The sequence below is a fragment of the Panulirus ornatus genome, chromosome 21 (assembly GCF_036320965.1).
Source record: "Panulirus ornatus isolate Po-2019 chromosome 21, ASM3632096v1, whole genome shotgun sequence".
Lineage (NCBI taxonomy): Eukaryota > Metazoa > Arthropoda > Malacostraca > Decapoda > Palinuridae > Panulirus > Panulirus ornatus.
This window is the reverse complement of record NC_092244.1, coordinates 32028252-32055412: the sequence shown is the minus strand read 5'-3', so window position 1 is coordinate 32055412 and position 27161 is coordinate 32028252. Positions and strand designations below refer to the sequence as shown.

The window sequence follows — 27161 nt, the reverse complement described above, 5'->3', positions numbered from 1 at the left end:
AGTACCAGGAGAGACTGAGTACAAAATGGAAAAAGATGAGAACAAAGGACATAAGGGGGAGTAGGGGAGGAATGGGATGTATTGAGGGAAGCAGTGATGGCTTGTGCAAAAGATGCTTGTGGCATGAGATGCATGGGAGGTGGGCAGATTAGAAAGGATAAGTGAGTGGTGGAATGAAGACGTAAGATTATCAGAGAAAGAGAAGAGAGAGGCATTCGGACAATTTTTGTAGGGAAATAATGCAAATGACTGGGACATGTATAAAAGAAAGACGCAGGAGGTCAAGAGAAAGGTGCAAGAGGCACAAAAGAGTGCAAATGAGTTGGGGTGAAAGAGTATCATTAGATTTTAGGGAGAATAAAAAGATGTTTTGGAAGGAGGTAAATAAAGTGCGTAAGACAAGGGAACAAATGGGAACATCAGTGAAGGGGGATAATGGGAAGGTGATAACAAGTAGTGGTGATGTGAGAAGGAGATGGAGTCAGTATTTTGAAGGTTTGTTGAATGCATTTGATGATAGAGTGTCAGATATAGGGTGTTTTGGTCGAGGTGGTGTGCAAAGTGAGAGGGTTAGGGAGAATTATTTGGTAAACAGAGAAGAGGTAGTAAAAGCTTTGCGGAAGATGAAAGCCGGCAAGGCAGCAGGTTTGGATGGTATTGCAGTGGAATTTATTAAAAAAGGGGATGACTGTATTGTTGACTGGTTGGTAAGGTTATTCAATGTATGTATGACTCTTGGTGAGTTACCTGAGGATTGGCAGAGTGCTTGCATAGTGCCACTGTACAAAGGCAAAGGGGATAAGAGTGAGTGCTCAAATTAGAGAGGTATAAGTTTGTTGAGTATTCCTGGGAAATTATATGGGAGGGTATTGATTGAGAGGGTAAAGGCGAGTACAGAGCATCAGATTGGGGAACAGCAGTGTGGTTTCAGAAGTGGTAGAGGATGTGTGGATCAGGTATTTGCTTTGACAAATGTATGTGAGAAATACTTAGAAAAGCAAATGGATTTGTATGTAGCATTTATGGATCTGGAGAAGGCATATGATAGAGTTGATAGAGATGCTCTGTGGAAGGTATCAAGAATATATGGTGTGGAAGGCAAGTTGTTAGAAGCAGTGAAAAGTTTTTATCAAGGATGTAAGGCATGTGTACGTGTGGGAAGAGAAGAAAAATATTGGTTCTTAGTGAATGTTGGTTTGTGAAAGGGGTGGATGATGTCTCCATGGTTGTTTAATTTGTTTATGGATGGAGTTGTTAGGGAGGCAAATGCAAGAGTTTTGGAAAGAGGGGCAAGTATGCAGTCTGTTGTGGATGAGAGAGCTTGGGAAGTGAGTCGGTTGTTGTTCGCTGATGATACAGCGCTGGTGGCTGATTCGGGTGAGAAACTGCGCAAGCTGGTGACTGAATTTGGTAAAGTGTGTGAAAGAAGAAAACTGAGTAAATGTGAATAAGAGCAAGGTTATTAGGTACAGTAGGGTTGAGGGACAAGGCAACTGGGAGGTAAGTTTGAATGGAGAAAAACTGGAGGAAGTGAAGTGTTTTAGATATCTGGGAGTGGATTTGGCAGCAGATAGAACCATGGAAGCATGTATATACATGTGTATGTGGGTGGATTGGGCCATTCTTTCGTCTGTCTCCTTGCGCTACCTCACTAACGTGGGAGACAGTGATAGAGTGTAAGAAAGTAAACTCTAGATTGATATGGGTAAAACTGAAAGTGGATGGAGAGAGATGGGTGATTATTGGTGCATATGCACCTGGGCATGAGAAGAATGATCATGAGAGGCAAGTGTTTTGGGAGCAGCTGAGTGAGTGTGTTAGTAGTTTTGATGCACGAGACCGGGTTATAGTGACGGGTGATTTGAATGCAAAGGTGAGTAATGTGGAAGTTGAGGGAATAATTGGTGGACATGGGGTGTTCAGCGTTGTAAATGGAAATGGTGAAGAGCTTGTAGATTTATGTGCTGAAAAAGGACTGGTGATTGGGAATAACTGATTTAAAAAGAGATATACATAGGTATAGGTATGTAAGTAGGAGAGATGGCCAGACAGCGTTATTGGATTACGTGTTAATTGACAGGCGCGCGAAAGAGAGACCTTTGGATGTTAATGTGCTGAGAGGTGCAACTGGAGGGATGTCTGATCATTATCTTGTGGAGGCGAAGGTGAAGATTTGTAGAGGTTTTCAGAAAAGAAGAGAGAATGTTGGGGTGAAGAGAGTGGTGAGAGTAAGTGAGCTTGGAAAGGAGACTTGTGTCAGGAAGTACCAAGAGATAATGAGTACAAAATGGAAAAAGGTGAGAAGAAAGGACATAAGGGGAGTGGGGGAGGAATGGGATGTATTTAGGAAAACAGTGATGGCTTGTGCAAAAGATGCTTGTGGCATGAGAAGCGTGGGAGATGGGCAGATTAGAAAGGGTAGTGAGTGGTGGGATGAAGAAGTAAGATTGTTAGTGAAAGAGAAGAGAGAGGCATTTGGACAATTTTTGCAGGGAAATAATGCAAATGACTGGGAGATGTATAAAAGAAAGAGGCAGGAGGTCAAGAGAAAGGTGCAAGAGGTGAAAAAAAAGGGCAAATGAGAGTTGGGGAGAGAACATCATTAAATTTTAGGAAGAATAAAAAGATATTTTGGAAGGAGGTAAATAATGTGTGTAAGACAAGGGAAAAGAAGGGAAATTCAGTGAAGGGGGTTAATGGGGAGGTGTTGAAAAGTAGTGGTGATGTGAGAAGGAGATGGAGTGAGTATTTTGATGGTTTGTTGAATATGTTTGATGACAGAGTGGCAGATATAGGGTGTTTTGGTCAAGGTGGTGTACAAAGTGAGAGGGTTAGGGAGAATGATTTGGCAAACAGAGAAGAGGTAGTAAAAGCTTTGCGGAAGATGAAAGCCAGCAAGGCATCGGGTTTGGATGGTACTGCAGTGAAATTTATTAAAAAAGGGGGTGACTGTATTGTTGACTGGTTGGTAAGGTTATTTAATGTATGCATGATTCATGGTGAGGTGCCTGAGGATTGGCAGAATTCTTGTATAGTGCCATTGTACAAAGGCAAAGGGGATAAAAGTGAGCGTTCAAATTACAGAGGTATAAGTTTGCTGAGTATTCCTGTGAAATTATATGGGAGGGTATTGATTGAGAGGGTGAAGGCATGTACAGAGCATCAGACTGGGGAAGAGCAGTGTGGTTTCAGAAGTGGTAGAGGATGTGTGTATCAGGTGTTTGCTTTGAAGAATGTATGTGAGAAATACTTAGAAAAGCAAATGGATTTGTATGTAGCATTTATGGATCTGGAAAAGGCATATGATAGAGTTGATAGAGATGCCCTGTGGAAGGTATTAAGAATATATGGTGTGGGAGGCACGTTGTTAGAAGCAGTGAAAAGTTTTTATCGAGGATGTACGGCATGTGTACATTTAGGAAGAGACGAAAGTGACTGGTTCTCAGTGAATGTGGGTTTGCAGCAGGGGTGTGTGATGTCTCCATGGTTGTTTAATTTGTTTATGGATGGGGTTGTTAGGGAGGTGAATGCAAGAGCTTTTGAAAGGGAGGCAAGTATGCAGTCTGTTGTGGATGAGAGAGCATTGGAAGTGAGTCAGTTGTTGTTCGCTGATGATACAGCGCTGGTGGCTGATTCGTGTGAGAAACTGCAGAAGCTGGTGACTGACTCTGGTGAAGTGTGTGAAAGAAGAAAGCGGAGAGTAAATGAGAATAAGAGCAAGGTTATTAGGTACAGTAGGGTTGAGGGACAAGGCAACTGGGAGGTAAGTTTGAATGGAGAAAAACAGGAGGAAGTGAAGTGTATTAAATATCTGGGAGTGGATTTGGCAGCGGATCGAACCATAGAAGCGTAAGTAAATCATAGGGTGGGGGAGGGGGTGAAAGTTCTGGGAGCGCTGAAGAATTTGTGGAAGTTGAGAAAATTATCTCAGAAAGCAAAAATAAGTATGTTTGAAGGAATGGTGGTTCCAACAATGTTATATGGTTGCGAGGCGTGGGCTATAAATAGAGTTGTGTAGAGGATGGTGGATGTGCTGGAAATGAGATGTTTGAGGACAATATGTGGTGTGAGGTGGTTTGATTGAGTAAGTAATAATAGGGTAAGAGAGATGTGTGGTAATAAAAAGAGTGTGGTTGAGAGAGCAGAAGAGGGTGTTTTGAAATGGGTTGGTCACATGGAGAGAATGAGTGAGGAAAGACTGACCAAGAGGATATATGTGTCGGAGGTGGAGGGAACGAGAAGTGGGAGACCAAATTGGAGGTGGAAAGATGGAGTGAAAAAGACTTTGAGTGATTGGGACCTGAACATGCAGGAGGGTGAAAGGCGTGCAAGGAATAGAGTGAACTGGAACGATCTGGTATACCAGGGTCGAAATGCTGTCAATGGATTGAACCTGGGCATGTGAAGCATCTTGGGTAACCCATGGATAGTTTTGTGGGGCCTGAATGTGGAAAGGGAGCTGTGGTTTCGGGGCATTATTACATGACAGCTAGAGACTGAGTGTGAACAAATGTGGCCTTTGTTATCTTTTCCTAGCGCTATCTTGCACACATGAGGGGGGGAGGGGGTTTTTATTTCATGTGTGGCGGTGTGGCAATAGGAATGAATAAAGGCAGCCAGTATGAATTATGTACATGTGCATATATGTATATGTCTGAGTGTGTGTATATATATGTATACGTTGAGATGTATAGGTATGTATATTTGCGAGTGTGGACGTGTATGTATATACATGTGTATGTGTGTGGGTTGGGCCATTCTCTCGTCTATTTCCTTGCGCTACCTCGCTAACACAGGATGGAACCATAGAAGCGTAAGTAAATCATAGGGCGGGGGAGGGGGCGAAAGTTCTGGGAGCGCTGAAGAATGTGTGGAAGTTGAGAAAATTATCTCAGAAAGCAAAAATGAGTATGTTTCAAGGAATATTGGTTCCAACAATGCTATATGGTTGCGAGGCGTGGGCTATAGATAGAGTTGTGTAGAGGATGGTGGATGTGCTGGAAATGAGATGTTTGAGGACAATATGCGGTGTGAGGTGGTTTGATTGAGTAAGTAATAATAGGGTAAGAGAGATGTGTGGTACTAAAAAGAGTGAGGTTGAGAGAGCAGAAGAGGGTGTTTTGAAATGGGTTGGTCACATGGAGAGAATGAGTGAGGATAGATTAACCAAGAGGATATATGTGTCAGAGGTGGAGGGAATGAGGAGAAGTGGGAGACCAAATTGGAGGTGGAAAGATGGAGTGAGAAAGAGTGAGTGATTGGGACCTGAACATGCAGGAGGGTGAAAGGCGTGCAAGGAATAGAGTGAATTGGTTGATGTGGTATACCGGGGTTGACGTGCTGTCAATGGATTGAACCTGGGCATGTGAAGCGTCTGGGGTAACCCATGGATAGTTTTGTGGGGCCTGGATGTGGAAAGGGAGCTGTGGTTTCGGGGCATTATTACATGACAGCTAGAGACTGAGTGTAAACAAATGTGGCCTTTGTTATCTTTTCCTAGCACCATCTCGCACACATGAGGGGGTAGGGGGTTTTTATTTCATGTGTGGAGGGGTGGCGATAGGAATGAATAAAGGCAGCCAGTATGAATTATGTACATGTGCATATATGTATATGTCTGAGTGTGTGTATATATATGTATACGTTGAGATGTATAGGTATGTATATTTGCGTGTGTGAACGTGTATGTATATACAAGTTTATTTGGGTGGGTTGGGCCATTCTCTCGTCTATTTCCTTGCACTACCTCGCTAACACAGGAGACAGCAACAAAGCAAAATAGATAAAATAAATAAATAATATATATATTTATCTATTTATTTATTTATTTATTATACTCTGTCGATGTATCCCACATTAGTGAGGTAGCAAAAGGAAACAGATGAAAGAATGGCCCAACCCACCTATATAAACATGTATATACATACATGTCCACGTGGGTGACTTCTAGGTCTCTTGGAAATAGGTTTCACCATAACGTGTTTTTGTTATGGTTCTATCTGTCTATCTATCTATCAGTCCACCCAACCATATCTTTGATACCTGTTTCATATGGGAATTCCCACCTAAAGGTAGACCGCAGCAAAATTTCTCCACTTCTCCCTGTCCTTACATGCCTCCCTTGCATACACCATTCCATGCATTCTTCCACCATTTGTCTCCCTACAGTGCTCTTCCACTCTATTTCTCCATGCCACCAGTGGCCTTCCTTTCATACCAACCCCTTTACCTGTACTATCATACTCTTGCCATGTCAAATCCCCACCTTGCATTTTTTCCACAACCCATACCATCTCAAAGTATTATGTTTCACCCAGTCTAACATTGCGCAATTCAATCCCTTTGCATTCTCTGCCGTACCAAGTCTTCCATACACCACATCATTACTTTTTTCATTCCATCTATTCACATTACATGCTCCTCTCAAGTAACTCATTTCCACAGCATGGACTCTTGACTTCTGTGACTAATCCCGTGTCCATGTTTTGGCTGCATAGGTCAGGATCAGTAGGACTCTGCTGTCCCTTAATCCATTCTTCACTTCTATACTTCCACCACTCCATTATTCCAATAAGGGACCTTGTGACTCTTCTACTTCATGCTGCTCTCCCCCTTATCTCTCCTTCCATATGACTAAATTATCTGAGACAGCTCCCAAATATTCAAATTCTGGTACTTCCAGCCTTCCTCTGCCATATCTATAACACAGTTTAGTACACTTTCATCTCACACTATAGGGTTTGGCAAAATCTACACCTTTCACTCTGTTTCCTTTTAATCGCCATAACCTTATTTTCACTTGTACTTACCCTCAATCAACTATGCTTACACACATCATAAAACACATTTACAACCTTCTGATATGAATATGAAGGTGGGATGTGATGAAATTGGTGAAATAGTTGGTAAATGGGGAATACTTGGATTAAATGAAAATGGATATTATCTTGTGGATATCTGTGCTAAGCGTGATTTATTCCTTGCAAATACCTTTTTTCAGTACAAGATGATTCACAGATATATATGGATGAGAGATGATGGAGGAGAAGAACAAAAGGGTTTGATTAATCATGTGGTAATGGAAGAAAGGTTAAGAAAGGTTATACTGGATGCTAGAGTTGTGAGAGAATTCTCCGTAGATTCTGACCATTTTGCACTTCATAAGAAGGTGCAAAATATCAGGGAGAAGTGTAGGTATGGTGTAAGGAAGAGGTAAAAGTGTTGGCAAGGGAGATGTACAAGAAAGAATGCAAAAAGGAATATGAAAGAAAGGTGATTCACAGATATATATGGATGAGAGATGATGGAGGAGAAGAACAAAAGGGTTTGATTAATCATGTGGTAATGGAAGAAAGGTTAAGAAAGGTTGTACTGGATGCTAGAGTTGTGAGAGAATTCTCCGTAGATTCTGACCATTTTGCACTTCATAAGAAGGTGCAAAATATCAGGGAGAAGTGTAGGTATGGTGTAAGGAAGAGGTAAAAGTGTTGGCAAGGGAGATGTACAAGAAAGAATGCAAAAAGGAATATGAAAGAAAGGTGATAGAAATTTTAGATGAAAGTGCAGTAAATGTAGGGAGGCAGTTGTATGTGACTGAAGTGTTTAAACTTTTTAAAGAAATACAGTTAAATGTTGCAGAACAGTAGCTGGATACAAAGTTGTGAGACATAAGATTAAAAGCAGAAGTGCATGGTGAACAGATTAGTTTGTAAATGTTACAGAGAAGATGAAAAAGGCATATGGTAAATTGCTCAAAAGGAATGTGCTAGTGAAAGTTCAGCAAAGGAGGAGGAAAGAATATAAAATGTGTTATTGGAACATCAAGAGGCTGATAGAAGAAAGCAAAGAAAGCTTCGATGAAGATTTTGGAAGAAAGTTGAGTGAAAAGTTTAAGGAAAATAAGAAACTGGACAGGACAGAGGTAAAATAGGAAAGAGGCAATTGTAAGGGTGGGGATGTAAATGTGAGAAGTAAGAAAGGGGAGTCACAGAATCAAAAGGAGAAAGTGAAAGGAAGATGGAAAGAGTACTGTGAAGAATTAGTGAACATGGGATCAGGGAAGACAGCAGTTGTTACATGCATGGCTATGGAGGATGAAATGAAAAGGATACAAGTGCAGAGGCCTACAGCAAGTGGATGTAAAAAGGGAGATAATGAGGTTGAAGGTAGAAAAGATGCTGAAGGAGATGGAATTACAGCTGAAATGTTGAAAGATGGAGAAAGAATTGATGGATTTGATGTGTAATTCAAAATAGAAACCTGAAAATTGGATGAAAGCTATTGCTCTTCCTTGATTCAGAGGAAAATGTGCTTAGGATGTATTTTGCAATCATAAGAGAATAAGTATGCTAAGTTTACCAAGGAAAATGTATGCAAGGGAGTTGATTCACAGAGGGATGGAACTGACTCAATACAGAATAAGCAAGAAGCAAGGGGTTTTAGGAAAGGTAGGCAATGTGTGGACCAAATGTTGCAGTGAAAATGACTGTGAAAAAGTATTTAGTGAAAGGCAAGAAACTGTATGCAGCTTTCATAGATCTAGAGAAAGCATATGAAACACTGGAGTGGAATGCCTTATTGGATGTTTCAAAGATATAAGGGGTAGGGGCACAACTGTTGGATGGTGTAAGAGCTCTCTACAGAGGAGCAAATGCATGTGTAAGAGTAGATGGAGAGTTGAGTGAAACTTTTGGCATACAGGTGGGTGTGAAGCAGGGCTGTGTGATGCAATCATCATTTTTATCATACATATGGATGGACCAATAAGAGAGATTAAGGCAAAATTAGTTACCATGACCGTAGAGGTGGAGTGTGATAGTAAGTTACGGTGGTATGTGTCCACTACAAATAAATTCATTAAAGTTTTTAAATATTTAGGATGATATGCCAAGCATGATTGTGAGGAAACGGTTTTACCTAAGTCATTCTGCTGTTGAACATCCTTATAGTTTACTATGTTACTGTATACTGTGATCCTACTAAAACATCTTCAGTTACATTACCTTAAATCCTGTTGGACACCAGTCAACAAAAGATATAGTTCTTTTGGTGCGTAGCTCAGCTATTGCTGCATTAACATCCTTTGGTACAACATCACCTCGAAACAGAAGGCAACATGCCATATATTTTCCTTCCTGGGGGTTACACTTTACCTGTGAAAAGAAAATCCAAGAGAATCCAATTACTTAAAGATGGTTCTTTTTCGTATTTATTCATCTATCATACATGATTGCCATTTCCTGCATCAGCGAGGTAGCACCAGGAAACAGATGAAGAATGGCCCATCCACTCATATACACATATATATACATAAACACCCATACATGTACATATACATATCAACATATATACATATACATACACCTACACAGACATATACATATATACAAATGTACATAATCATATTTGCTTGCATTCATCCATTCCTAGCCCCACCCCCACTCCACAGGAAACAATTGCTAAACCACACTTCAGCAATGTAGCACCAGGAAAACAGACAAAAAAGGCCACATTCATTCAAGCTCAAGCTCTAGCTGTCATGTGTAATTCACTAAAACCACACCTCCCTATCCACATCCAGGCCCCAAAGACCTTTCCATGGTTTACCCCAGATGTTTCACATGTCCTGGTTCAGTCCATTCACAACACATCAACCACATCATTCCAATTTACTCTATTCCTTGCATGCCTCTCACCTTCCTGAACATTCAGGCCCTGATTGCTCAAAATCTTTTCCACTCCATTCTTCCACCTCCACTTAGGTCTCCTACTTCTCCTTCTTCCCTCCACCTCTGACACATATAGCTTCTTTGTTAACCTTTCCACCCTCATTCTCTCCATATGTCCAAACCATTTCGACACACCCTCTTCTGCTCTCAACCACAATCTTTTTATTTTCACACATGTTTCTTACCCTTTCATTACTTACTCAATCACACCACCTCACATCCCATATTGACCTTAAACATTTCATTTCCACCACATCTGCCCTCCTCTGTACAACCTATCTATAGCCCATGCCTCACAACCATAAAATATTGTTGGAGCTACTATTCCTTCAAACATACCCATTTTCACTCTCTGAGATAATGTTCTCTCTTTCCACACATTCTTCATCACTCCCAGAACCTTTGCCTCCTTCCCCACCCTGTGACACACTTCCACTTCAATGGTTCCATTTGCTGCTAAGTCCACTCCTAGATATCTAAAACACTTCACTTCCTCCAATTTTTCTCCATTCAAACTTACATCCCAAATAACTTGTCCCTCAACCCTGCTGAACCATAATAACCTTGCTTTTATTCACATTTACTCTCAACTTTCTCCTTTCACAAACTTTCCCAAACTCATTCACCAACTTCTGCAATTTCTCACTTGAATCAGCAACCAGTGCTATATCATCAGCAAACAACAACTGACTCACTTTCCAGGCCCTCTCATCTCCAACAGACTGCATACTCACTCCTCTCTCCAAAACTCTTGCATTTACCTTTTTGACCACCTCATCTGTGAACAAATTTAACAACCATGGAGACATCACACACCCTTGCTGCAGACCGACATTCATTGGGAACCAATCCCTTTCCTGTATTCTTACTCGTACAAATGCCTTACATCCTGGATAAAAACTTTTCACTGCTTCTAGCACCTTACCTCCTACACCATATACTCTTAAGACCTTCCACAAAGCATCTCTACCAACTCTATCATATGCCTTCTCCAGATCCATAAATGCCACATACAAATCCATCTGTTTTTCTAAGTATTTCTCACACACATTCTTCAAAGGAAACACCTGATCCACACATCCTCTACCACTTCTGAAACCACACTGCTCCCCCCAGTCTGATGCTCTGTACATATCTTCACCCTCTCAATCAATATACTCCCATACAATTTCCCAGGAATTCTTAACAAGCTTATGCCTCTGTAGTTTGAATATTCACCTCTATCCCCTCTGCCTTTGTACAATGGCACTATGCATGCATTCTCCTAATCCTCAGGCCCTTCACCATGATCCATACATTCACTGAATATCCTTACCAACCAATCAACAACCCCCTGTCTTAATAAATTCAACTGCACAACCATCCAAACTTCTCACTTCATCACTACCTGTTATCACTTCCCCCCCCCCCCCCCCCCCCCCCTTGCCCCTTCACCAATGTTCCCATTTTTCTCTTGTCTTATGCACATTATATACCTACTTCCAAAATTTCTTTTATTCTCCCTAAAGTTTAATGATACTTTCTCACCCAAACTCTCATTTGCCCTCTTTTTTCCACCTTTGCACTTTTCTCTTGACCTCCTGCCGCTTTCTTTTATGCATCTCCCAGTCATTTGCATTCCTTCCTTGTATTGTATAAACTCCTCTCTTTTCTCATTTGCTGACAATTTCACTTCTTCATCCCACCACTCACTACCCTTTCTAATCTTTTTTGTATGTATAAATACTAGTTTAGAAAGAGGGAAGTTTGTATAATTGGATTTATCTGGTGATAAAACTATTCTCTTTTTCATACTTGATAGCTGTTTCATGCATTAGCAAGGCAGCACCAGGAACTGAAGAAGAAAGGTTACATTTGCTCATTTCTATTCTCTATCTGCCATCTGTATTATACCAAAACCACATATCCCTATCCACAACCAGGCTCCACAGGCCTTTCCATGGTTTGACCCAGCCACTTCACATGCCCTGGCTAAGTCCATTGACAGCACACTGATCCCTGTATACTACATCATTCCAATTCACACTATCCTGTTCATGCCTTTCACCCTTCTACATATTTAGGGCCCAATCACTAAAAATTTTCATCATTCCATCCTTCAATCTCCAAACTGGTCTCTCCCTTCCTGTTCCTTCCACATCTGACACATATATCCTTTTTATTAACCTTTGCTCACTCATCCATGGTATAAGTCCAAACCATTTCAGCACACCCTCTCCAGCTCTCTCAGACACACTACTTTTATTACCCCAACTTTTTCTTTTACCCTTTTGTTACCTAATTCATCAAACCACTTTATTCCACGTAATGCCCTCAAATATATCATTTCCAACACATCCACCCTCCTTCACATACCCTCATCTATAACTCATACCTCACATCCATATAATATTGTTGGGATTATCATTCCTTCAATAATGCCCATTTTTGCCCTCCAAGATGATGATCTCTCCAAACAATTTTCAGTGCTCCCAGAACCTTCTCCCCTTCACTCACCCTAAGACTCACTTCTGCTTCCATGGTTCCATTCATTGCCATGTCCACTCCCAGGTGACTAAAACACTTCACTTCCCTATATTTTCTCCATTCAAACTTACACCCTAACTAATTGTACTTCAGCCCTGCTAAACATACTAACCTTGCTTTTACTCAGCTTCATTGTAAACTTCCTCATTTCACACACTCTTTCAAACTCATTCACCAGCTATTGAGGTTTCACACCAACACAAAATAACTGATGCTCTGTACATGCCTTCACCCTCTCAGTCACTACTCTCCCATACAACTTGCCAGGTACACTCAACAAACTTATACTTCTGTAGTTTGAATATTTACCTTTATCCCGTTTGCCTTTATATACTGAGATCATATATGCATTCAACTAAGCCTCAAGCACTTCACCATGATTCATACATACAATGAAAATCCCAACTAACCAATCAAAAAACACAGTCATGCCCTTTCTTTATAAATTCAATTGCAATACCATCCACTTCAGCTGCCTTGCTATATTTCATCTTACATAAGGCTTTCACCACCTCCTCTCATTTGCCAAACCATTTTCTATGACTCTCTTACTTTGCATACCATCTCCACCCAACTGCCCTACATCTACCATCCTATCATCAAATACATTCAACAGTCCTTCAAAATATTCACTCCAACTCCTCTTTTTATTACTACCTGTTACCACTTCCCCATTTGCCCCTTCACCAAGGTTCCCATTTGTGTTTCTCACACTATTAGCCTTCTTCCAAAGTATCTTTTTGCCCCCTAATGTTTACCGATACTCTCTTACCCCAACTTTCATTCACCCTCTTTTTCAACCCCTGCACCTTACCCTTGACTTGCTGCTTTCTTTTATTCATCTCCAAATCATTTGTATTCCTTTCACATAAGTACCTCCCATATACTTTACTTCTCAATCCTACCACTCACTACTCTTTTTAATCTGCCCATCTCCCACCTTTCACATACCACATGCACGTCCTGCACCTGGAAGCACTGCTGTCCTAAATCCTTTCCATTCCTCACATACATCTCTTGCTTCTTTTACTCTCACCTCTAGACATCCTACATTCAGACTATCTATCTGTCTATCTATATCTCTGATACCCATTCCTTGCAGGAACTCCCATTAGGGGTGGCCACGGCAAAAGAGTCTCCACTTCTCTCTGTCCTTACGTACCTCCCTTGCACACACCATTCCACGCATTCTTCCATCATTTCTCTCCCTCCAGTATTCTTCCACCTTATTTGCTCATGTCACAGGTGGTCTTCCCCTCACACCAATCCCTTTAATTGTACTATCATACAATCTCCTTGTAAACTCCCAGTCTTACATTCTTTCCACATGACCAAACCACCTCAAAGTACTTCTTCACACAAATCTCTTTTTCAACCTCACTACTCTCACCACTCTCTTCTTACTGATAATGTTTCCTCTTTTTTTGGAAACCTACAAATCTTCACTCTTGCCTCCACAAGGTAATGATGAAATATCCCATCTGCTGCCCCTCTTGGCACATTTATATTCAAAAGCTCTTCTACATGCCTATTAATTAATATGTAATCCAATAATGCCCATATCCTCCAAAACTCATAAATACTTTCCCTTGTCTTTTCTTTTTCCATTTCATAATTCTCTCTCTATTTCAATTAAGGCCCAGCCCTGATGTGGACTCTTTTCTGTGACTGGAGCCTTCAACATTAAAAAAAAGCTGTTCACCATTTTCACTCATAATACTGAATAATCCATGCCCTCCAACATGCCTATTAATTAATATGTAATCCAATAATGCCCACATCCTCCAAAACTCATAACTACTTTCCCTTATCTTTTCTTTTTCCCTTTCATAATTCTCTCTCTATTTCAATTAAGGCCCAGCCCTGATGTGGACTTTTTTCTGTGACTGGAGACTTCAACATAAAAAAAAAGCTGTTCACCATTTTCATTCATAATACTGAACAAACCATGCCCTCCAATTATAACTTCAGTTGCCACATCATTCACCTTCACATTTAAATCACACATCTGTTATACTTGGTCTCTTGCATCAAAACTGCCAACACACTCACTCAACTAATCCCAAAACACTTACCTCTAATGAATTTTCTTATGGCCAGGTGCATAAGCACTGTCTCTTACGGTCAACTTTCATTTTTACCTACATCAACATGCTGACTTCCTTACACTCTTTCACACACTCCTACATCTGCTTCAGCAGTAGTCTTACCCCTTTCATAGTTCTTGTCCTCTCACCAATGTCTGATTTTGCATCTAAGACATTTCTGAACCATTCTATATTCTTGAACTTTATTTCACTCGGAGCCACTACATCCCAGTGTTTTCTTCAAACAAGATAACTGTGTCTCCTTTCTTCTCATCTTGGTTACATTCACTCAAAACCACTACATCCAAGTATCTCTCCTCAAACAAAATGTTTAACCACTTTCTTCTCATCTTGATTACATACACACAGACACCCCAGCCTTAGGCTTTGAGGAAGATGAGCACTCCCCACTTGGCTTCTTCTTCTGTTCCATCTTTTAGAAACTGAAATCAAGAGGGAAAGGGTTTCGAGCATCCCTGCTCCTGCCACCTTTAGTTGCCTCTTATGACATGCAGGGAATACAGAAGTCAAATTCTTTCTCCACTTCTCCAGGGATAAAACTAATAAATTTTATTCATTATTACACTTGATCACTGTTTCCTGCAACAGTAAGGTGGCGCCAGGAAATAGACAAAGAATGACCCATCCACTCATATACACATATATATACATAAATTCCCTACACTTACATATACAGACATACATATACATATTAACATATACACATATACATACACATACACATACATATTTACTTATTTATTCATTTATTATACTTTGTCGCTGTCTCCCACGTTAGCAAGGTAGTGCAAGGAAACAGACAAAAGAATGGCCCAACCCACCCACATACACATGTATATACATACACATCCATACACGCACATATATATATACCTACACATTTCAACATATACATATATATACATACACAGATATATACATATATACACATATACATAATTCATACTTGCTGCCTTTATTCATTCCCGTCGCCACCCCAACACACATGCAATGACAACCCCCTCCCCCCCTATGTGCGCAAGGTAGCGCTAGGAAAAACAACAAAGGCCACATTCGTTCACACTTAGTCTCTAGCTGTCATGTATAATGCACTGAAACCACAGCTCCCTTTCCACATCCAGGCCCCACAGAAATTTCCATGGTTTACCCCAGATGCTTCACATGCCCTGGTTCAATCCAGTGATAGCACATTGACACCAGTATACCACATCGTTCCAATTCACTCTATTCCTTGCACGCCTTTCACCCTCCTGCACGTTCAGGCCCCAATCACTCAAAATCTTTTTCACTCCATCTTTCCACCTCCAATTTGGTCTCCCACTTCTCATTCCCTTCACCTCTGACACATATATCCTCTTTGTCAATATTTCCTCACTCATTTCAATACACCCTCTTCTGCTCTCTCAACCACACTCTTTTTATTACCACACATCTCTCTTACCCTTTCATTACTTACTCGATCTAACCACCTCACACCACATATTGTCCTCAAATGTCTCATTTCTAACACATCCACCCTCCCCTGTACAACCCTATCTATAGCCCATGCCTGGCATCCATATAACTTTGTTGGAACCACTATTCCTTCAAACATACCCATTTTTGCTTTCCGAGATAATGGTTTCAACTTCCACACACTCTTTAACGCTCTGAGAACTTTCGCCCCCTCCCCCACCCTGTGACTCACTTCTGCTTCCATGGTTCCATCCACTGCCAAATCCACTCCCAGATATCTAAAACACTTCACTTCCTCCAGTTTTTCTCCATTCAAACTTACCTCCCAATGGACTTGTCCCTCAGCCCTACTGTATCTAATAACCTTGTTCTTATTCACATTTACCCTCAGCTTTCTTCTTTCACACACTTTACCAAACTCAGTCACCAGCTTCTACAGTTTCTCATCCAAATCAGCTACTAGCACAGTATCATCAGCGAACAACAACTGACTCAATTCCTAAGCCCTCTCATCCACAACAGACTGCATACCTACCCCTCTCTCCAAAACTCTTGTATTCATCTCCCTAACAACCCCATCCATAAACAAATTAAACAACCATGGAGACATCACGCACCCCTGCCGCAAACCGACATTAATTGGGAACCAATCACTTTCCTCTCTTCCTACTCGGACACATGCCTTACATCCTCGATAAAAACTTTTCACTGCTTCTTGCAACTTGCCTCCCACACCATATACTCTTAATACCTTCCACAGAGCACCTCTATCAACTCTATCATATGCCTTCTCCAGGTCCATAAATGCTACATGCAAATCCATTGGTTTTTCTATGTATTTCTCACATACATTCTTCAAAGCAAACACCTGATCCACACATCCTCTACCACTTCTGAAACCACACTGCTCTTCCCCAATCTGATGCTCTGTACATGCCTTCACCTTTTCGATCTATACCCTCCTATATAATTTCCCAGGAATACTCAACAAATTTATACCTCTGTAATTTGAGCACTCTCCTTTTTCCCCTTTGCTTTTGTACAATGGCACTAAGCATGCATTCCGCCAATCCTCAGTCACTTCACCATGAGCCATACATACACTGAATATCCTCACCAAGCAGTCAACAACACAGTCACCCAATTTTTTAATAAATTCTACTGCAATACCATCCAAACCCACCGCCTTGCAGGCTTTCATCTTCCACAAAGCTTTCACTACCTCTTCTCTGTTTACCAAATCATTCTCCCTGACCCTCTCACTTCGCAAACCACCTCGACGAAAACACCCTATATCTGCCACTCTATCATCTAACACATTCAACAATCTTCAAAATACTCACTCCACTTCCTTCTCACATCACCACTACTTGTTAGTACCTCCCCATTAGCCCCCTTCACCGATGTTCCCATTTGTTCTCTTGTCTTATGCACTTTATTTACCTCCTTCCAAAACATCTGTTTATTCTCCCTAAAATTTAATGATATAATGATACTCTCTCACCCCAACTCTCATTTGCCCTCTTTTTTACCTCTTGCACCTTTCTCTTGACCTCCTGCCTCTTTCTTTTATAAATCTCCCAGTCATTTGCACTAATTCCCTGCAAAAATCGTCCAAATGCCTCTCTCTATATAAACATGTATACACTCATACTTGCTTGCCTTTGATCCATTCCTGGTGCCACCCACCCCCACATGAAACAGCATCGCTGACCCTCTCTTCAGCAAGGTAGCGCCAAGAAAGCAGACAAAGAAGGCCTCATCATTCCAATTCACTTTATTCCTTGCTCACCTCTCACCCTCCTGTATGTTCAGGCCCCACTCACTCAAAATCTTTTTCACTCCATCCTTCCACCTCCGATTTGGTCTCCCACTTCTTGTTCCCTCCACCTATGATACATACATCCTCTTTGTCATCCTTTCCTCACTCATCCTCTTCATATGTCCAAACCAATAACACCCCCCTTCTGCTCTCTCAACCATACTCCTTTTATTACCACACATCTCTCTTAGCCTTTCATGACTCACAAGATCAAACCACCTCACACCACAAGTTGTCCTAAAATGTTTCATTTCCAACACATCCACCCTCCTCCATACAACCCTATCTATAGCCCATGCCTCACAACCATATGCACAATTACTATCCTTCAAACGTACACATTCTTCATCGCTCCCAAAACCTTTGTCACCCCAACCCCCACCCTGTGGCTCACTTCTGCTTCCATGGTTCTATTTGCTGCCAAGTCCAATCCCAGATATCTAAAAGACTTCACTTCCTCCAACTTTTCTCCATTCAAACTTACATCCCAATCAACTTGTCCCTCAACCATACTGAACCTAATAACCTTACTCTTATTCACATATTATACCAATCATGCATAAATGTTCAGGAAAATTTAGCATTAAGAATTACATTTACATAATCAGATATAAAATTTTGTAAAAATAGTATAACAGCTCAAGAGCTGCCTTAAAATAAGCCATAAATTTGTAGGCCTCAGACATTCTTGCAAATATCTATTTCTCAGGTGTCTTTGAATGAAGGCACATATTCTAAAATACCAATGGTAGTGTGCATAATGGGAGGGAACAGCAGCTGCAATTAGTGGATGTATACTTTCTGTACTGAGACACTGATTCATGTGATATTTTGTAATGGAAAATTGACCCACGTTATTTTCATACTAATGAGGGTAATCTATGCCTTAAAGATATCTGATGATTTATTTTCTCTATCCCCATTAAAAAATACTGTGTAACAATATTTTTCTTTAAGCAAGAAGAATTCTTACCATGTGACTCATTCTTACCATTTGTTGATTAGGCTCAAAACACTTAGAAGTGATGCTACGGACATCGAAGTTATCATGTAGAGCATTGTCAGCAGATACCACAGGAGAATAGGTTGCCTAAGGAAAAAAGGTTTCAGCTCAAATTTCTGAACTGCTAACAGTACACAGATTTATTCATCTACTGCATGAGTGCCTTTCATCACGATGATTTATGGTATCTTTTAGGTTTTAGGCATACATAGGGATACATCTCTGTCTACTGTCATAATGATAACAATAAGAATGACAATAACAATAATGACAGTAATGATAACATCAATATTGATGATACTGGTAATAATAATAATAATAATAATAATAATAATGATAATAATAATAATAATAATAATAATAATAATGGATTGAATCAGGGCATGTGAAGCGTCTGGGGTAAACCATGGAAAGCTGTGTAGGTATGTATATTTGCGTGTGTGGACGTATGTATATACATGTGTATGGGGGTGGGTTGGGCCATTTCTTTCGTCTGTTTCCTTGCGCTACCTCGCAAACGCGGGAGACAGCGACAAAGTATAAAAAAAAAAAAAAAAAAAAAAAAAAAATAATAATAATAATAATAATAATAATAATGATAATACTAATAATTATCCATGGGGATAGGGTAGAAAGAATACTTCCCATGCATTCCCTACGTGTCGCAGGAGGCGACTAAAAGGGGAGGGAGCGGGTGGCTGGAAATCCTCCCCTCTCGTTTTTTTTTTTTTAATTTTCCAAAAGAAGGAACAGAGAAGGGGGCCACGTGAGGATATTCCCTCAAAGGCCCAGTCCTCTGTTCTTAACGCTACCTCACTATCGCGGGAAATGGCGAATAGTATGAAAAAAAAATAATGATAATCATAATCTAAATGTGTGTGGATGTAACCAAGATAAGAAAAAAAAGAGATAGGTAGTATGTTTCAAGAAAGCAACCTGGATGTCTTGGCTCTGAGTGAAACAAAGCTCAAGGGTAAAGGGGAAGAGTGGTTTGGGAATGTCTTGGGAGTAAAGTCAGCAGTTAGTGAGAGGGCAAGAGCAAGGGAAGGAGTAGCAATAATCCTGAAACAGGAGTGGTGGGAGTATGTGATAGAGTGTGAGAAAGAACTCTTGATTGATATGGGTAAAACTGAAAGTGGATGGAGAGAGATGGGTGATTATTGGTGCATATGCACCTGGGCATGAGAAGAAAGATCATGAGAGGCAAGTGTTTTGGGAGCAGCTGAGTGAGTGTGTTAGTAGTTTTGATGCACGAGACTGGGTATTAGTGATGGGTGATTTGAATGCAAAGGTGAGTAATGTGGCAGTTGAGGGAATAATTGGTATACATGGGGTGTTCAGTGTTGTAAATGGAAATGGTGGAGAGCTTGTAGATTTATGTGCTGAAAAAGGACTGGTGATTGGGAATAACTGGTTCAAAAAGAGAGATACACATAAGTATGCGTATGTAAGTAGGAAAGATGGCCAGAGAGTGTTATTCGATTACGTGTTAATTGAAAGGCGCGTGCGAAAGAGAGACTTTTGGATGTTAATGTGCTGAGAGGTGCAACTGGAGGGATGTCTGATCATTATCTTGTGGAGGCGAAGGTTAAGATTTGTTGAGGTTTTCAGAAAAGAAGAGAGAATGTTGGGGTGAAGAGAGTGGTGAGAGTAAGTGAGCTTGGGAAGGAGACTTGTGTGAGGAAGTACCAGGAGAGACTGAGCACAGAATGGAAAAAGGTGAGAACAAAGGAGGTAAGGGGAGTGGGGAGAGGAATGCATTTAGGGAAGCAGTGATGGCTTGCACAAAAGATGCTTGTGGCATGAAATGCATGGGAGGTGGGCAGATTAGAAAGGATAGTGACTGGTGGAATGACGAAGTAAGATTATTAGTGAAAGAGAAGAGAGAGCCATTTGGAAGATTTTTGCAGGGAAATAATGCAAATGAGTGGGAGATGTATAAAAGAAAGAGGCAGGAGGTCAAGAGAAAGGTGCAAGAGGTGAAAAAGAGGGCAAATGAGAGTTGGGGTGAGAGAGTATCATTAAATTTTAGGGAGAATAAAAAGACGTTTTGGAAGAAGGTAAATAAAGTGTGCAAGACAAGGGAAAAGAAGGGAAATTCAGTGAAGGGGGCTAATGGGGAGGTACTAACAAGTAGTGGTGATGAGAGAAGGAGGTGGAGTGAGTATTTTGAAGGTTTGTTGAATGTGTTTGATGATAGAGTGGCAGATATAGGGTGTTTTGGTCGAGGTGGTGTGCAAAGTGAGAGGGTTAGGGAAAATGATTTGGTAAACAGAGAAGAGGCAGTAAAAGCTTTGCAGAAGATGAAAGCTGGCAAGGCAGCGGGTTTGGATGGTATTGCGGTAGAATTTATGAAAAAGGGGGTGACTGTATTGCTGACTGGTTGGTAAGGTTATTTAATGTATGTATGATTCATGGTGAGGTGCCTGAGGATTGGTGGAATGCTTGCATAGTGCCATTGTACAAAGGCAAAGGGGACAAAGGTGAGTGCTCAAATTACAGAGGTATAAGTTTGTTGAGTATTCCTGGCAAATTATATGGGAGGGTATTGATTGAGGGGGTGAAGGCATGTACAGAGCATCAGATTGGGGAAGAGCAGTGTGGTTTCAGAAGTGGTAGAGGACGTGTGGATCAGGTGTTTGCTTTGAGGAATATTATTATATTTTTTTATTATACTTTGTCGCTGTCTCCCGCGTTTGCGAGGTAGCGCAAGGAAACAGACGAAAGAAATGGCCCAACCCCCCCCCATACACATGTATATACATACGTCCACACACGCAAATATACATACCTACATGTATGTGAGAAATACTTAGAAAAGCAAATGGATTTGTATGTAGCATTTATGGATCTGGAGAAGGCATATGATAGAGTTGTTAGAGATGCTCTGTGGAAGGCAGTAAGAATATATGGTGTGGGAGGCAAGTTGTTAAAAACAGTGAAAAGTTTTTATCAAGGATGTAAGGCATGTGTACATGTAGGAAGAGAGGAAAGTGATTGGTTCTCAGTGAATGTAGGTTTGCGGCAGGGGTGTGTGATGTCTCCATGGTTGTTTAATTTGTTTATGGATGGGTTGTTGGGGAGGTGAATGCAAGAGTTTTGGAAAGAGGGGCAAGTATGCAGTCTGTTGTGGGTGAAAGAGCTTTGGAAGTGAGTCAGTTGTTGTTTGCTGATGATACAGCGCTGGTGGCTGATTCATGTGAGAAACTGCAGAAGCTGGTGACTGAGTTTGGTAAAGTGTGTGAAAGAAGAAACTTGAGAGTAAATGTGAATAAGGGCAAGGTTATTAGGTACAGTAGGGTTGAGGGTCAAGTCAATTGGGAGGTAAGTTTAAATGGAGAAAAACTGGAGGAAGTGAAGTGTTTTAGATATCTGGGAGTGGATTTGGCAGCGGATGGAACAATGGAAGCGGAAGTGAATCATGGGGTGGGGGAGGGGGCGAAAGTTCTGGGAGCCTTGAAGAATGTGTGAAAGTCAAGAACATTATCTCGGAAAGCAAAAATGGGTATGTTTGAAGGAATAGTGGTTCCAACAATGTTGTATGGTTGCGAGGCGTGGGCTATGGATAGAGTTTTGCGCAGGAGGGTGGATGTGTTGGAAATGAGATGTTTGAGGACAATATGTGGTGTGAGGTGGTTTGATCGAGTAAGTAATAATAGGGTAAGAGATAATAGGGTAAGAGAGATGTGTGGTAATAAAAAGAGTGTGGTTGAGAGAGCAGGAGAGGGTGTTTTGTAATGGTTTGGTCACATGGAGAGAATGAGTGAGGAAAGATTGACAATGAGGATATATGTGTCAGAGGTGGAGGGAACGAGGAGAAGTGGGAGACCAAATTGGAGGTGGAAAGATGGAGTGAAAAAGATTTTGAGTGATTGGGGCCTGAACATGCAGGAGGGTGAAAGGCGTGCAAGGAATAGAGTGAACTGGATCGATGTGGTATACCAGGGTCAACGTGCTGTCAATGGATTGAACCAGGGCATGTGAAGCGTCTGGGGTAAACCATGGAAAGTCCTGTGGGGCCTGGATGTGGAAAGGGAGCTGTGGCTTTGGTGCATTATTACATGACAGCTAGAGACTGAATGTGAACGAATGGGGCCTTTGTTGTCTTTTCCTAGCACTACCTCTCACACATGAGGGGGGGAGGGGGTTGTTATTTCATGTGTGGCGAGGTGGCAATGGGAATGAATAAAGGCAGAGAGTATGAATTATGTACATGTGCATATATGTATATGTCTGTGTGTGTATATATATGTATACGTTGAGATGTATAGGTATGTATATTTGCGTGCGTAGATGTGTATGTATATACATGTGTATGTGGGTGGGTTGGGCCTTTCTTTCGTCTGTTTCCTTGCGCTACCTCGCTAACGCGGGAGACAGCGACAAAGCAAAATAAATATTTTTTTTATTTTTTATCATACTTTGTCGCTGTCTCCCGCGTTTGCGAGGTAGCGCAAGGAAACAGACGAAAGAAATGGCCCAACCCCCCCCCCATACACATGTATATACATACGTCCACACACGCAAATATACATACCTACACAGCTTTCCATGGTTTACCCCAGACGCTTCACATGCCCTGCTTCAATCCACTGACAGCACGTCAACCCTGGTATACCACATCGCTCCAATTCACTCTATTCCTTGCCCTCCTTTCACCCTCCTGCATGTTCAGGCCCCGATCACACAAAATCTTTTTCACTCCATCTTTCCACCTCCAATTTGGTCTCCCTCTTCTCCTTGTTCCCTCCACCTCCGACACATATATCCTCTTGGTCAATCTTTCCTCACTCATCCTCTCCATGTGCCCAAACCACTTCAAAACACCCTCTTCTGCTCTCTCAACCACGCTCTTTTTATTTCCACACATCTCTCTTACCCTTATGTTACTCACTCGATCAAACCACCTCACACGACACATTGTCCTCAAACATCTCATTTCCAGCACATCCATCCTCCTGCGCACAACTCTATCCATAGCCCACGCCTCGCAACCATACAACATTGTTGGAACCACTATTCCTTCAAACATACCCATTTTTGCTTTCCGAGATAATGTTCTCGACTTCCACATATTCTTCAAGGCCCCCAGGATTTTCGCCCCCTCCCCCACCCTATGATCCACTTCCGCTTCCATGGTTCCATCCGCTGCCAGATCCACTCCCAGATATCTAAAACACTTCACTTCCTCCAGTTTTTCTCCATTCAAACTCACCTCCCAATTGACTTGACCCTTAACCCTACTGTACCTAATAACCTTGCTCTTATTCACATTTACTCTTAACTTTCTTCTTCCACACACTTTTCCAAACTCAGTCACCAGCTTCTGCAGTTTCTCACATGAATCAGCCACCAGCGCTGTATCATCAGCGAACAACAACTGATTCACTTCCCAAGCTCCCTCATCCCCAACAGACTTCATACTTGCCCCTCTTTCCAAAACTCTTGCATTTACCTCCCTAACAACCCCATCCATAAACAAATTAAACAACCATGGAGACATCACACACCCCTGCCGCAAACCTACATTCACTGAGAACCAATCACTTTCCTCTCTTCCTACACGTACACATGCCTTACATCCTCGATAAAAACTTTTCACTGCTTCTAACAACTTTCCTCCCACACCATATATTCTTAATACCTTCCACAGAGCATCTCTATCAACTCTATCATATGCCTTCTCCAGATCCATAAATGCTACATACAAATCCATTTGCTTTTCTAAGTATTTCTCACATACATTCTTCAAAGCAAACACCTGATCCACACATCCTCTACCACTTCTGAAACCACACTGCTCTTCCCCAATCTGATGCTCTGTACATGCCTTCACCCTCTCAATCAATACCCTCCCATATAATAATAATAATAGCAATAAAGAAAGTGGCAGGAGGTCAAGAGGAAAGTGCAAAGGTTGAAAAAGAGGGCAAATGAGAGTTGGGGTGAAAGAGTGTCATTAAACTTTAGGAAAAATAAAAAGATGTTATGGAAGGAGGTAAATCACGTGCATAAGACAAGAGAAGAAATGGGAACATCAGTGAAAGGGGAAAGTGTGGAAGTAATAACAGGCAGTGATGAAGTGAGAAGAAGATGGAGTGAGTATTTTGAAGGTTTGTTGAATGTGTCTAATGACAGAGTGGCAGATATGGGTTGTTTTTGTTGGGTTGGTGTGTGAAGTAAGAGGGTCAGGGAGAATGGTTTGGCTAAGAGAGAAGAGGTAGTGAAAGCTATGTGGAAGATGAATCTGGCAAGGCAGTGGGTTTGGATAATACTGCAGTAGAATTTATTAAAAAAGGGGGTGACTGTATTGTTGATTGGTTGGTAAGGATATTCAATGTATGTATGGGCCATGGTGAAGTGTCTGAGGATTGGTAAAATGCATGCACAGTGCCACTGTACAAAGGCTAAGGGGATAAAGGTGAGTGTTCAAACTACAGTAGCATAAAATTGTTGAGTATTCCTAGAAATCATACAGGAGGGTATTGATTAAGAAGGTATGTATGGAGCATCAGACTGGGGCAGAGCAGTGTGGTTTCAGAAGTGGAAGAGAATGGGTGGATCAAGTGTTTGCTTTGAAGAATGTGTGTGAGAAATACTTAAAAAAAAAAAGGTGGATTTATATGTAGCATTTATGGATATGGAGAAGGAATATGATAGAGTTGATAGAGATGCTTTGTGGAAGATCTTAAGTGTATATGGTGTGGGAGGTAAGTTACTAGAAGCAGTGAAATGTTTTTATCAAGGATGTAAGGCATGAGGATGAGTAGGAAGAGAGGAGAGTGGTTGGTTTCCAGTAAATGTTGGTCTGTGGCAGGGGTGTGTGATGTCCCCATGTTTGTTTTATGGATGAGGTAGTCAGAAGAAAATGCAAGACTTTTGGAGAGAGTGGTGAGTATGCAATCATTTGGGTATAAGAGGGCCTGGGAACTGAGTCAGTCACTGCACTACCATCACTCCCACTTCAGGAGTAGTGCTACTCCTTCCTTTGCTCTTGTCGTCTCACCAACCCCTGACTTTACTACCAAGACATTCCCAAACCACTCTTCCTCTTTACCCTTGAGCTTCGTTTCATTTAGAGCCAAAACATCCAGGTTCCTTTTCTCAAGCATACTACCTATCTCTCCTTTTTTCTCATCTTGGTTACATCTACACACATTTAGACACCCCAGTCTGAGCCTTCAAGGAGGATGAGCATTCCTCGCATGACTCCTTCTCTGTTTCCCCTTTTAGAAAATTAAAATACAAGGAGGGGAGGGTTTCTAGCCCCCCACTTCTGTCCCCTTCAGTCGCCTTCTACGACATGTGGGGAATGCTTGGGAAGTATTCTTTCTCTCCCATCTCCCACGATACAAAGTGAAGTCTTTTAGATATCTGGGAGTGGATTTGATAGCAGATGGAACCATGGAAATGGAAGTGAGTCACAGGGTGGGGGAGGGGCGAAGGTTCTGGGAGCGTTGAAGAATGTGTGGAAGGCGAGAATATTATCTCGGAAAATGAAAATGGGTATGTTTGAAGGAATAGTGGTTCCAACAATGTTATAAGGTTGCAAGGTGTGGGTTATAGATAGGGTTGTGCAGTGCAGGGTGGATGTGTTGGAAATGAGATGCTGGAGGACAATATGTGGTGTGAGGTGGTTTGATCAAGTAAGTAATGAAAGCGTAAGAGAGATGTGGGGTAATAAAAAAAGTGTGGTTGAGAGAGCAGAAGAGGGTGTATTGAAATGGTTTGGTCATATGGACAGAATGAGTGAGTAAAGATTGACCAAGAGGATATATGTGTCAGAGGTGGAGGGAATGAGAAGAAGTGGGAGACCAAATTGGAGGTGGAAGGATGGAGTGAAAAAGATTTTGAGCAATCGGGGCCTGAGCATACAGGAGAGTAAAAGGCATGCAAGGAGTGAATTGGAACGATGTGGTATACCAGGATTGACGTGCTGTCAATGGATTGAACCAGGGCATGTGAAGAGTCTGGGGTAAACCATGGAAAGATTTGTGAGGTCTGGATGTGGAAAGGGAGCTGTGGTTTCGGTGCATTATACATGACAGCTAGAGACTGAGTGTAAACAAATGTGGCCTTTGTTGTCTTTTCCTAGCACTACCTCATGCGCATGCAGGGAGGAGGGGGGTGTCACTTCAAGTGTGGCGGGGTGGCAACAGGAATGAACAAAGGCAGCAAATATGAATTATGTACATGTGTATAAATGTATATGTCTGTGTATGTATACATATGTACACTTTGAAATGTATCGGTATGTATATGTGCATCTGTGGATGTGTATGTATTTTGAAGGTTTGTTGGATGTGTTTGATGACAGAGTGGCAGATATAGGGTGTTTTGGTCGAGGTACGGTGCAAAGTGAGAGGGTCAGGGAGAATGGTTTGGTAAACAGAGAAGAGGTAGTGAAAGCTTTGCGAAAGATGAAAGCCGGCAAGGCAGCAGCTTTGGATGGTATTGCAGTGAAATTTATTAAAAAGAGGAGGTGACTGTGTTGTTGACTGGTTGGTGAGGATATTCAA

At 41.4% G+C, this 27161-nt stretch overlaps 1 protein-coding gene across 5 annotated transcripts in view; it reads right to left on the bottom strand.

The window, feature by feature from the left end:
* Window positions 1-27161, bottom strand: part of LOC139756448 (tubulin alpha-1 chain-like) — a 225593-nt gene that overhangs the window by 70827 nt on the left and 127605 nt on the right. For all 5 annotated transcript variants that reach the window (XR_011714345.1, XR_011714346.1, XR_011714347.1 and 2 more), the window contains exons 7-8: window positions 18631-18729; window positions 9003-9152 (exon numbers count right to left, since the gene is read on the bottom strand). Coding sequence is in view for 2 of the 5 variants with exons in the window: in XM_071675903.1 (XP_071532004.1) it covers window positions 9003-9152; window positions 18631-18729 (249 nt within the window). In the remaining 3 variants the exon portion in view is untranslated. The remainder of the gene's footprint in view (window positions 1-9002; window positions 9153-18630; window positions 18730-27161) is intronic.